Source organism: Euprymna scolopes, chromosome 24 (genome assembly GCF_053919585.1).
Source record: "Euprymna scolopes isolate OS-2025 chromosome 24, ASM5391958v1, whole genome shotgun sequence".
In the NCBI taxonomy this organism is placed as follows: domain Eukaryota; kingdom Metazoa; phylum Mollusca; class Cephalopoda; order Sepiida; family Sepiolidae; genus Euprymna; species Euprymna scolopes.
In genome coordinates, this window is record NC_136505.1 from 89,291,250 (window position 1) to 89,305,640 (window position 14,391).

The 14,391-nt window shown below is 30.6% G+C and overlaps 1 protein-coding gene across 1 annotated transcript in view; it reads right to left on the minus strand.

Moving 5' to 3' along the window:
* The window catches only part of LOC145246830 (glycerophosphodiester phosphodiesterase 1-like), a 74,517-nt gene that overhangs the window by 794 nt on the left and 59,332 nt on the right, over positions 1 to 14,391 (minus strand). The window contains exons 5-6 of the mRNA XM_080108668.1: positions 9,764 to 9,978; positions 1 to 534 (exon numbers count right to left, since the gene is read on the minus strand). The exon at positions 1 to 534 is cut by the window's left edge and continues 794 nt beyond it. Of these exons, the coding sequence (XP_079964794.1) occupies positions 408 to 534; positions 9,764 to 9,978 (342 nt within the window). The 3' untranslated portion in view covers positions 1 to 407. The remainder of the gene's footprint in view (positions 535 to 9,763; positions 9,979 to 14,391) is intronic.

Sequence of the window (14,391 nt, forward strand, 5' to 3'; positions counted from 1 at the left end):
TAAAATCTATTTTTTAAATTGAATCTAGTTGATAATTATCAAGATTATCCTGCAACAATTAAAAGCAATTTCTGGAATATATATATTATTTCAATATATTAGAGTATTATTTTTTTACCATAACTAGATCAAAGTCATACTAAATCTTCTAATATATATAGGGTTTATAAGTGTGTCTTAGGTAGTTTTTGAGTCTTAGATAACAGTACTAAAATCGCTATTCCTTATTGAATAGAATAAAATGAAAGATTCTGTGTAAAGATTTGGGGAAAGGAATGGCAGACAGCAACACGAGCGCCAAATCCAAAGCTGCCATACAATTCTTTAAAAATTGTCGTCTGATTAAATTTTATACGATTTAAAAATATAGGATGCCATCTGATGTTGTTTGCACTTTTTTTTTTTTTTCACAGGAGAGTATCTGTTATCACACTGCAACCTCTTGTTTTTAGTAGGTATTCTTTTTCTTTGGCGTCATTCACAGTCCACACAACAACATGTAAGCCTCGCTTCAGCCAGAATTTATGGAAAATCCTTTAGAAAGAAAAAAAAACGTAATATAAGATCAGTCAAAATTGAACTTCATTCATGAAAGAAAGAAATTATTAAAATTCAAATTATTTTCAAACAATTTTAACGAAAAATGTCAAATCTAATATCTTGTAGAGTTGGTGTCATGAGTCATTTGTCAGAGAACAGATAACCACTTTCTATTGGACTGAGCTGGTTTGAAATGAAGAAAATGGTCACAAAAAATGTATTAGTTTATTTAGAAATACTAACATCTTCACAACAATTAAATGAAATTCATGTTTCTGAATTTTTGATTATATATTATGAACCTTAGAGTTAGGTTAGAATACTTAGAAAAAGTAAATTGTAAAAGTGATATTCTCCTTAAGATTAAAAGTTCAATTTCTCAGTGTGAGTGACCCAAAATATAATTGCAAATTACTTAGGACCTCTATCTAGTCATAGCTGATGGAACGAGGGCATACTACCCCTGTGAATTAAACAAAAGGTTCCCGAATTCGACAGAAACATTCTTGTGTTTGACAAGATACACCTGGGGAAGGTCGGGGGTTACATAGACCAAAACGTTGTGAAAATGGCACTCAAGATGAGAAGTACCATGCATTCAACATGGCTACTATGGCCGCACATATGCAGACTCACTATATAACACACACACACACACACACACACACACACACACACACACACACACACACACACACACACACACACTCACACACACACACACACACCTGACATTCCTCATAAATGAACAATTTTCTTTTTCTTACAAACAGGACATTCATCCTTTCTTCAGAAAGGAATACATTTCTCTTTCCTATCAACAGGACATTCATTCAATACCACGTGACTTCTTAACCATTTTGTTTTCATCCATATTTCTATTACGATCATTCTTTTCTCTTCCATTTTTTTTTATTCATGTGTCAACAAAGATGATTCAATAATCAAAATATCACATTAAGCGTATTTTACGATCGGGCAAAAAATAAAAATAAAAATAAAAACTTAAATGTTAGAAAATAAACTTTCTCTTTCTATTCTACACGATTGCATAGAAATAGAAAAGAAGATTTAATAAATGTAATTAAATTGTTTAGGAATTTGATATTATTTATATTAATACAAATGTATTAACACTTTGTTTATCACCTCTCTGCGACTGGGATTTATCATTATTTACTATTTAATTTTATACGGCACAATCACGTTGACACACCGGTTCTCGCCAGATCACTGAAGTTAAGCAACGTTAAGCCTGACCAGTACCAAATGGGTGACCATTTAGGAAAGCGAGGTGCTGTATGTACCATGAGGTAAAATACCAGGTTGAGAAACTGGTGCACTCTGTCCTATTCTCGAGGGTAGATGGGACTCTTTTAAGCCGTGGTAGGTACCTCATCTAGTGATGGATGGTGACACGATAAAAAATACCCTTGATAGCCCTGGCAAAGCATCAAGTATTCAGCTACCAACGAAATTTGAATTACTCTACAAACCCGTGCAGTGAATTCAATCTAGGCTACTTTAATTTAATATTTAAAAAATAACATTAAACATGGGTAAACTTTATAGACCATTAACTTAGAATGAGGCTTTATGCCACACCATTTTAATAATTTACAAAATTAAATCCATCAAAATGCACTTTTTTCTACATAAACCAGGTCCACAATTTTATTTATTTATTTTTTTTTTTTAAATTTTTTTTTCTTTTTAAAGAAAAAAAAACGAATTCAAAATGACTTCGGAATTTTAAAAGAATTTGAAAAAGCGGTCGAATGGAAAATGATTTAAAACAGTTTTTATATTCTTAACAAATATTCATGCATTAAAAGATTGAAAGCTATTGACATCCAGTCATTTTATAAATATATAGATTAGCAACAAAATTAGTTATAGTGTTCGATTAATTGGTTCGATTAATTGATTTAATGGCAAAATGATGCCTTAATAATTGAATTGAACTTTTAGCAAATCTTATTTAAAAATTTGATTAAACACAATAAAGGGCATTTAATATAAAATTGAAACAAAATTCAAACTAGAGACTCAGTAACGAAACAAAAAAGAAAATAAAAACTTAGTAACTAAAAATGGTTTGTCATTCATATGAAAATTTTTGCAATAAAGGGAAATAACTCTTCTTTAAACAAATTAAGTTATCTCCCTTGGTTTCTTATTTATTTTATTGTTTATTTTTAAAACTAATCTAGTTTGTTGTCATATTACCCTTTTAATGAAATTGAAAAAAGGGCCCAAGATGCCCTCTATATATACAAAAAAAAAAAAAAATGATTTACCTACGTACACATGACAAAGTGAAAATATATTAAAAATCACGGAAATTGATCAAGTAATTTTATTTTTATAAAGAAAATCATTTTTTAATGCTTAATGGGAATTAGTAAGCATTAAATAAAAAAAACTTGCACGTTTGAATTCTTGTTAAGTTATTACTTATTGTTTCTTGAGATTGTTTTAAAAATGCGTTGTGAGACAGTCGCTCGTCAGTTACTCATAGAATTCCTCTTAATAAAAATACAACTACTTTATGAATTTAAATGATATTTATTGTTTCGCCACGGGCACGTACATCCACGAAATTTCAACGACATTACATTCGCGTCAAACCAAATACAACATTCATGCATAACATTAGTCAAATGACATTTAAAGTTCGTAAAGTTTTTATTTTATTAATCAAAATTCTACTCAACAATTTTTAATGATTTATTTGGTATATATTAATATATTGAACTGATAAATAAGTATATGCTTAAGTTTTAGATATAATGCAGGGGAGATAACTAGGCTTCATTAAGAAAATTAGCAAACCGGAAGTAATTTTTTTAAGGAAAATGGTGGACATAGAAATACAAATGAAATTCCTGTAGAACTAGTCATCTAAGTTTTTTTTTTTTGTTTTTATTTTTTCAAATTCACTACTTATCAAGGACGGGCAATTCAAAATGTAATGACTTCAAATCAACTGTTATAATACTTTAAAACAAATGCAAGTAACAACAGAAAATTTACTCAGCAAAGCATTTATTGAATTATCAGGTTTTGCATAAGTTCCTGCCATTTCATAAAAATTTTTGTTCTAAAACAGGTTTTGTAGTTGGCAAAGTGTTATATATCATTAGAAAGCACGTATTCTGTTCTTCAATCATCGTTTTTTGCTTATATAATTTTTTATCGTTTTTCAGAACAGTCAAATGGATTGTCAAGTAGGTAAAAAATCATATCCTTCTTTTCACCTTTAATCGTGGTCAAAAAGCAAGTGAAGACCAAGGATATTCATGCCATATATGGAGAAAACACTATAGCTAAGAGAGCTGTTAGAGTTTGGTTTACCAGATTCAAGCACGTTAATTTTGACCTCAATGACACTCCTCATTCCGGAAGAGCAATCAAGATAGATGAAGACCAACTCGAGGTTCTTTTGAAGGAAAATGGCCATCAGACATGTAGAGAATTGGGTGAAAAGATGAAGTGTGATTTTGCAATAATTTTACGCCACTTTTAGTTGATGGAATTCATACAAAAACTTGGAGCTTGGGTCCCACACAAACTTATTTTTGCTGTTAAAATTCTTTGATTTTCTTAAAAAAAAAAAAAAAAAAAAAAAAACGGTGGGAACTTATGCAACAACCTAATAATTTGAATATTTAAAATTTTATTATATGAGCAACGACATTCAAAAAAACTGTTTGTTTCATAAATAAAATTAAACATTCGATACTTGAAAATAATTTTAAATACATTTTAAAATGTACTTATAAAATATAATGTTCAATTTAGAAAATTATGAAATGAATGGAAAAATTTAGTTTTTATTTAACTTTAAGAAAATTTATTTAGATGTAAAATGCAGTCAAATTAGAATATTTTGAAATGTTGCCACCTGACAAAAGAGAAGACAATCACAAAATGTAAAAGAAAATCATTAAATTTTGTGATCGTCTCCTTTTTTTCCATACCGTAACTCTTCCGAAAATAAAAACAAAAAAAAAAAATTACTTCCGGTTGCACTAGTATTAAAAAAAATAAAAATAAAAAAAAATAATAATAATAATAATATCTGTGTCAAAAACTAAACGTAAATTCCATGAGCAGAGTTTCTTTCATCTGTGGTTGGTTGCATGAAACATTGAAACCAAACGAATTTAAAGTTACATAAAATAACATTTATTTGTACGTTTTATGTGGATTTCATTAGTAAAACTTAATAATAATAATAATAATAATAATAATAATAATAATAAGAAGAAGAAGAAGAAGAAGAAGAAGAAGAAGAAGAAGAAGAAGTTTCTGAGTTATGTTAGTGATACTTTTTTTTTTTTTTTAGATAACCGAGTTTTATTAATGAAATCCACACAAAATCTACAAATAAATGGTATTTTATGTAACTTTAAATTCGTTTGGTTTCAATGTTTCATGCAACCAACCACAGATGAAAGAAACTCTGCTCATGGAATTTACGTTTAGTTTTTGACACAGATAGAGAGTAAAGGAAATTGTTGATGTTTGTTGTACCTCTGGGATTTCAGCGATATCCAACCAAATTTAACCACACACATTTTAAGCGAAATCTAATATATAAACTGCTATATGTCTGTCTGTCTCCATATTTTCAAATTATCTCCCCCGAAACTAAAAGTCACAAAGCGGCGATATGAGCCTCAAATGATTGGATTTTTTACAGGCGATTCTTTTTATGAGCCTTTACCCAGTTGAAATAGTTTTTAAAAATGGTCAAAAATGGATCAAAATTGAAAAAAATCGTTATACATTTTGTACATTCATCTTAGTTTATTTTTTATTTTTTAGTCGATTTATGTGTGCCACGTTAGTACAATGGTAACGTCACCAGCTTTGAATGTTATAGTTTCAGTTTTGATTCTAGCTGGTGGCATCTAAATACTTTATTTTTTTTATTTTTTGAAATCACGATTATAATAAAATATACGAAATCTAGACAAAGTAAAATATCATATTTAAATGTATTTTATGACCTGGCAAAGCTCCTCTCCCTCCCTCGCTAGTTCGCTAGTATAATTAAATAATTAAAAAAAAAAAGGGGGTATTTCTTCTCTGTTATTAGTTTTGACTATATTTTTTCACTCACACCATAAAAATATGAAACATATAAAGGCACATTTTTGGAACGTTTATTTTGTTTACATCAAGATAATCATTTTAAAAATTAGCCACAAATAACAAAATATGGCCTATTTAAGCACATTAGGTGTGAAATGTTGCCGATGTCTACCAAATATATGCTATCAGCTTGTAATACTACATCAACACAATCTATACAATATATATGTTTCTTTTATTTAAATACAGGGTGTCCCAAAATTAACCAACTATTTTGATGTTAATTTATATTTTAATATGGATGGTTAATTTTTGGACATTGTGTATTGTAGATTTTGAGCGTTAGCTGAACACACATACAACTTTCTTTTATATTTAGACAAGCAGGGCTACCCGACATTACTCCGAGCAAAACCTATCTCTTAACCTCTTCCCATTCGTCTCTTTATGTTTCTCTCTTTCCTCCTATCCTCTTCTTTCTCATCCTACCAATCCATTCCTCTCTCTGAATGTACACACACACTTTTATAGATTACATGAGGAATGAGTCTGCATAACAGAAATAACTCCTTGAAAAAAATTCTCCCTTCAAATAAAACAAGCAACAAAGGAGGTTATAATAATGCTCGATTTTTTCTTTAAAATAAGTCTTGCAAATGAGAAATCTTAGCCCAACCAAATCAAACCTGTGAGAGCCCAAAATCCCATCTGTCTCTCTGAGAGGCTCACACCCCCAACTGTCAGATCCCAGAAAATCAAACTGGCCTTGAGAAATTTGCAGTGCCATCTTTGATTTATCTTGCTCTTCTGTCTATATGATGGAATATATAGAGAGAAATTCTGGAACTACACCAGAAAAGACCACTTTAAATAATGGCCAGCCAGCATCCACATTAAAAGACCAATTTGAATCTATGAACACAAAAAAAAACTGTTCAAGGTTTTTCTGTATTTAACTGCCCATATTATTTGCCAAAATTAGAATAAGTTATAACCAGAACAGGAAACCTCATATCTGAAAAAAAAACACTTACTTTTGGAGGATTCATTTTTCAGCATGAACTTTCATTTCAATAGACACTAACCCTTTCTAAATGGATAAATTATTGTCAAACTCAAAATCAGAGATATTTCCTAAATTTTGTGCAATTTCTCTTTTCTTACTTAGATATTTCTCATCTGCAGCAAGACTGTCATTCATATGCATTATAAACATGACTGTCATTCATATGCATTATAAACATGACTGTCATTTATATGCATTATAAACATGACTGTCATTCATATGCATTATAAACATGTCTGTCATTCATATGCATTATAAACAAGACTGTCATTCATATGCATTATAAACATGACTGTCATTCATATGCATTATAAACATGACTGTCATTCATATGCATTATAAACATGACTGTCATTCATATGCATTATAAACATGTCTGTCATTCATATGCATTATAAACATGACTGTCATTCATATGCATTATAAACATGACTGCCATTCATATGCATTATAAACATGACTGCCATTCATATGCATTATAAACATGACTGTCATTCATATGCATTATAAACATGACTGTCATTCATATGCATTATAAACATGACTGTCATTCATATGCATTATAAACATGACTGTCATTCATATACATTATAAACATGACTGTCATTCATATACATTATAAACATGACTGTCATTCATATGCATTATAAACATGACTGTCATTCATATGCATTATAAACATGACTGTCATTCATATGCATTATAAACATGACTGTCATTCATATGCATTATAAACATGACTGTCATTCATATGCATTATAAACATGACTGCCATTCATATGCATTATAAACATGACTGCCATTCATATGCATTATAAACATGACTGTCATTCATATGCATTATAAACATGACTGTCATTCATATGCATTATAAACATGACTGCCATTCATATGCATTATAAACATGACTGCCATTCATATGCATTATAAACATGACTGTCATTCATATGCATTATAAACATGACTGTCATTCATATGCATTATAAACGTGACTGTCATTCATATGCATTATAAACATGACTGCCATTTATATGCATTATAAACATGACTGTCATTCATATGCATTATAAACATGACTGTCATTCATATGCATTATAAACATGACTGCCATTTATATGCATTATAAACATGACTGTCATTCATATGCATTATAAACATGACTGCCATTCATATGCATTATAAACATGACTGCCATTCATATGCATTATAAACATGACTGTCATTCATATGCATTATAAACATGACTGTCATTTATATGCATTATAAACGTGACTGTCATTCATATGCATTATAAACATGACTGCCATTTATATGCATTATAAACATGACTGTCATTCATATGCATTATAAACATGACTGTCATTCATATGCATTATAAACAAGACTGTCATTCATATGCATTATAAACATGACTGTCATTCATATGCATTATAAACATGACTGCCATTCATATGCATTATAAACATGACTGTCATTCATATGCATTATAAACATGACTGCCATTCATATGCATTATAAACATGACTGTCATTCATATGCATTATAAACATGACTGCCATTTATATGCATTATAAACATGACTGTCATTCATATGCATTATAAACAAGACTGCCATTTATATGCATTATAAACATGACTGTCATTCATATGCATTATAAACAAGACTGTCATTCATATGCATTATAAACGTGACTGTCATTCATATGCATTATAAACATGACTGTCATTCATATGCATTATAAACATGACTGTCATTCATATGCATTATAAACGTGACTGTCATTCATATGCATTATAAACGTGACTGTCATTCATATGCATTATAAACGTGACTGTCATTCATATGCATTATAAACATGACTGTCATTCATATGCATTATAAACATGACTGTCATTCATATGCATTATAAACATGACTGTCATTCATATGCATTATAAACATGACTGTCATTCATATGCATTATAAACATGACTGTCATTCATATGCATTATAAACATGACTGTCATTCATATGCATTATAAACATGACTGTCATTCATATGCATTATAAACATGACTGCCATTCATATGCATTATAAACATGACTGTCATTCATATGCATTATAAACATGACTGTCATTCATATGCATTATAAACATGACTGTCATTCATATGCATTATAAACATGACTGCCATTCATATGCATTATAAACATGACTGTCATTCATATGCATTATAAACATGACTGCCATTCATATGCATTATAAACATGACTGTCATTCATATGCATTATAAACATGACTGCCATTTATATGCATTATAAACATGACTGTCATTCATATGCATTATAAACAAGACTGTCATTCATATGCATTATAAACGTGACTGTCATTCATATGCATTATAAACATGACTGTCATTCATATGCATTATAAACGTGACTGTCATTCATATGCATTATAAACATGACTGTCATTCATATGCATTATAAACATGACTGTCATTCATATGCATTATAAACATGACTGTCATTCATATGCATTATAAACGTGCCTGTCATTCATATGCATTATAAACATGACTGTCATTCATATGCATTATAAACATGACTGTCATTCATATGCATTATAAACATGACTGTCATTCATATGCATTATAAACATGACTGTCATTCATATGCATTATAAACATGACTGCCATTCATATGCATTATAAACATGACTGTCATTCATATGCATTATAAACATGACTGTCATTCATATGCATTATAAACATGACTGTCATTCATATGCATTATAAACATGACTGTCATTCATATGCATTATAAACATGACTGCCATTCATATGCATTATAAACATGACTGTCATTCATATGCATTATAAACATGACTGTCATTCATATGCATTATAAGCATGACTGTCATTCATATGCATTATAAACATGACTGTCATTCATATGCATTATAAACATGCAACTGTCGAATGCATGTTTACATCTTTACTTTATGTTGAAATTAAATGCTTATAGATTTAAGTTATAAAATTAAGGAGATAAAGAAAAAAATAAAAACTCACCCTGAGTAGGAGTCCCTGTTCATCAGAAATCCAGACGTGCCACATAAATACCAAAGAAAGACATAGTGTGATATTTCCAAAATGATGTCACCTACACGTGATGCTAAACGCTGCCAGAGAGGTGACCACCGGTCTTCTTCGTCCATTTCAATTTTTGTGATGAACTGATGTCGGTGGATCAAAGCTGTCACAATCTTCGGATCAGAAAGCCGAACCTGAAAAGTGAAAAGAAACAAAAATAAAATGAAAACTGGAAATGCCTGGGAGTAAAAATACAAATAAAATGGCCAGTTTGTTTATGAAAAAACAAATTGATTTTGAGCAGTTTAATTTTGTAATCAAATTATTTTTGGACATAGAAATTCTTTTCAACTTTTGTTTCTGTTGGTTAGTTGTTTTTTGTTTTACGGCATATCAACCCTTTTCAGGTTATTTAATGCCGAATCCAGTGATTTTGAAGAAAAATTTTTTAATAGAATATATTTGTTTTTTTTTTTCAAGTCGGTTTCTATTCAACCCATAGTACTACCACTCCGAGTCAAAGTGGACCTGGGAGCAATAGCAATTAAGGGGTGGCTCCACACTCCCTAAAGCCTGCAAGCTGGGACCTCACCATCAGATATAGTTTAAGGTCATAACCAGGACCCTTTTGTGCCTGTATTTTTAACTAATCAATTAATACTAAACAACAGTAACTAATCAATTAATAGTAAATAACATTAATGTAAGAAATCATTTTTAAAACTAAAATTCCATACTAAGAAAGTTATTTCAGTCGACTCCCAACCTCCTCAATGAGTTGTATTTTTTTTTTTTAATTGTCAAGCTATAATGATGAATGCCGTTGGTAACAGATTAAACAGGTCGAATATTTTTATATTTCTGAATTTTAAAAATGAGGATTGATTGTTCATATTATTTGGATTCTTCAAATCATCTTGAGTGTTATTTTCACAATGTTTCATACAATGTAATTTCTGATTTTCTTCAGGTGTTTCTTGTCAAACTCGGGGAAGCCCTTCTGTCAAACTCGGGGAAACCCTTTGGACAAACTCTTCTGTCAAACTCGGGGAAACCCGTCTGACAAACCCGGGAAAACCTTCTGTCAAACTCGGGGAAAACTTTTGGGGAAGCCCTTTTGTCAAACTCAGGGAAATCCTTTTGTCAAACTCGGGAAAACATTCTGTCAAACTCGGGAAAATCCTTCTGTCAAACTCGGGGAAACCCTTCTGTCAAACTCGGGGAAACCCTTCGGGGAAACCCTTCTATCAAACTCGGGGAAGCCCTTCTGTAAAACTCGGGGAAGCCCTTCTGTAAAACTCGGGGAAGCCCTTCTGTAAAACTCGGGGAAGCCCTTCTGTAAAACTCGGGGAAACCCTTCTGTAAAACTCGGGGAAACCCTTCTGTCAAACTCGGGGAAGCCCTTTGGAGAAACCCTTCTGTAAAACTCGGGGAAACCCTTCTGTCAAACTCGAGGAAACCCTTCTGTCAAACTCGGAGAAGCCCTTCTATCAAACTCGGGGAAGCCCTTCTGTCAAACTCGGGGAAGCCCTTCTGTCAAATCGGGGAAAACTTTTGGGGAAACCCTTCTGTCACTCAGGGAAACCCTTTTGTCAAACCCGGGAAAACATTCTGTCAAACTCGGGAAAACCCTCCAGTGAAACCCTTCTGTCAAACCCGGGGAAGCCCTTATGTAAAACTCGGGAAACCCACATGGAATTTCACTCCATTCGAAATTCCATGCAAATTACAAAATCCAACAGAAATGTAAAAATAACAATCAAGATGAGAACAGTAGTCTGAAGAATTCAATATTTCTACATTGAAAAGCAATGTAGTATGAAAAATCATTTTAAAAACCAAATTCGATACTAAGAGATTTTTCTTTTAAAAAAAATTTAAATCAAATATTTTGATTAACTGACTTTTTTTCGGCAAGTTAGACATCATTTTCTTTTTTTAAATAATAATGTATAATTAATGTGGAGCCGAAAAAATATGTAGAAGGTTGTGAATTTAATTAATTTCTATATGTTGATATTTGAAGATCTTAAGGGAGAGAACTCGTTCTAATTGTACATTAAAACTTTACTTTAGTCTATTTTAATGAGTAAAGAAATGTCTAACGATTTTCTTATCTGACAAAGTATTTTCAGAAAAAACTGAAGTAAAATATAAAATACAATATACAATGACAAAATGAAAAATAGGCGAGTTTAAATGAAGCACGGATTTGTGGCCAATGTTGAAAATCTGACAGTAGCATTATAAAGCCATCACTATTTTGGGACGACAATGGCAAACGTGTAAAGTAAGAAACAAAAATGGAAAATAGAAATGATTAGCTGTGTCTACCCAACGTTAGATGGGAGTAAAAGAAAAAGAATGATCAACTTGTTCATGAAGAAACGGAATTTCATTTTTTTAATCAAATTATTTTATGAAATAGAAAGTAAAAAACTATTTTTAAATTTCATTTTAGCACTTACTACTTATTGATTAAACAAATAATTATGTATAATTAATGTTGAAGCGAGAAACACACACATACTTAAAGTGGCAATACATATATATATATATATATATATATATATATATATATATATATATATATATATATATATATATAATGTATGCATACACATAATGTATGCATATATATAATGTATGCATATATATATAATTTTTTTTATTTATATATATAAAAAAAATATATATATATGCATACATTATATATATATATATATATAATGTATGCATATACATAATGTATGCATAAATATAATGTATGCATATATATTTATATTATTTTTTATATATATGTATATATATACATATATATACATATATATAAAAAATAATATATATATATGCATACATTATATATATGCATACATTATATATATATATATATATATATATATATATATATGATGGACTCTCACATAGATTTTTCGATGTATGAGCTTCCACCACAACAACTAAAATGTTCTGAAATCCACACAGATGATTTCTTTATAGTGGTGAAGGCTTTGTGTAGAACCAACCACGCGTTTTGGTATTACTGCTAACCTTTGTCGGTGCAGATGACTGTCACAGTACAGAGTATACAGCAGACCGCAGATTTTTATATTGGAGTTATCTCCTCGTAGATGCATGTCTTAACGAAGACTGGGGGTGCATCTCTCCCAGTAAATTAATGCGCCTCCAGATACCAACCAGGAAATTTCTATGACTCTAGCGCTGTACATACAGCGCCCAGCCTTACTGAATAGTTATCCATCTGGTACTGGCCAAGTTCAAAGTTGCTTAACTTTGGTTATCTGGCAAGAACCGATGTCTCAATGTGATTGTGCCATATATACATATTTAAATCCCCGAAACCGTATTTCATGGTAAACAACTGATGATCCCTTAAAAAATAAATTATTACTGGTACTTTAGTGAATTCGAGAGAGCAAGTTGATGCAGTGATTACAGGTGATTGAATGACTTACTGACTAAATAGTTTTCTAACGAATGATAAAAAAATTTTTTGTATAGTTTCAAAGGTTAAAAACTTCCAAGACTATATATATATATATATATATATATATATAGAGAGAGAGAGAGAGAGAGAGAGAGAGAGAGAGAGTATATGCTTCCATATATTTAACTACTTAGGATAGTAATTACATATGAATAAATAACAACAAAGTTCTTTTAGATAGCTCAATAGTGTGATACTAGAGCTATAAATATTTTTCTTTAAAGATATGTTAAAAACAATAGACACACAAGTGTTTATTTGTTTTCAGAAAGTTTGTCTTTTATTGAAAACCTTTTGCATACAATTGTTTCAGCCTCCCTACTCCCTCCTCCCGTGTTAGCATATAAGAATATAATCGTTCATCAAATTATAATTTACACAACTTAGGTCTTCATAAGCACATTAAAAAAAAATATTTTTAAAAGTTTCACAGTCCACGAATAGGACCTTTCTTGTTAATACAACGGGTATTCATTTCTTTTATGCTCATTGTAAAAACAAGAAAGATCCTATTCATGGGCTGTGAAACTTTGGAAATATTTTTTTCTATGTGCTGATGAATCCCAAGTTGTGCAAATTATAATTTGATTGAAGGTTATATACGTTTATGCAAATACTGGAGGCTGAAATAATTGTACACAAAATGTTTCTAATAAAAAAACATACTTTCTGAAAATGAATAAGTACTTAACACGATATCTTTAAAGTCAGAAAAAAACAGATGTTTAAAAGGAACTAGACAATGAGATTCAGTATGGAAACCTCTGGAAAAACATGAGCCAAAACAAATGCATCGGCCCAAATTGGACAGCTACATGTACCGGTACCAAGACAATGCTCCTCTTGTTTAATAATTATAAGAAACCTTTTTAAACACTGATTTCCATGGTGGGCTCCCTCTACCAGACTAGAAAACTTCTCACAGCTACTAATATCCTATACCTCTACAAAGCCACCATTAAATCATGTATGGATTATTGTTGCCACATCTAGGCTGGTGTACCAACTGCTAGACTCTCCCTATTAGATATGACCCCAAAATGAATAGCTAACCTAATAGATCCCAAACTGTCTACTAAACTCCAGATGTCCATTGTCA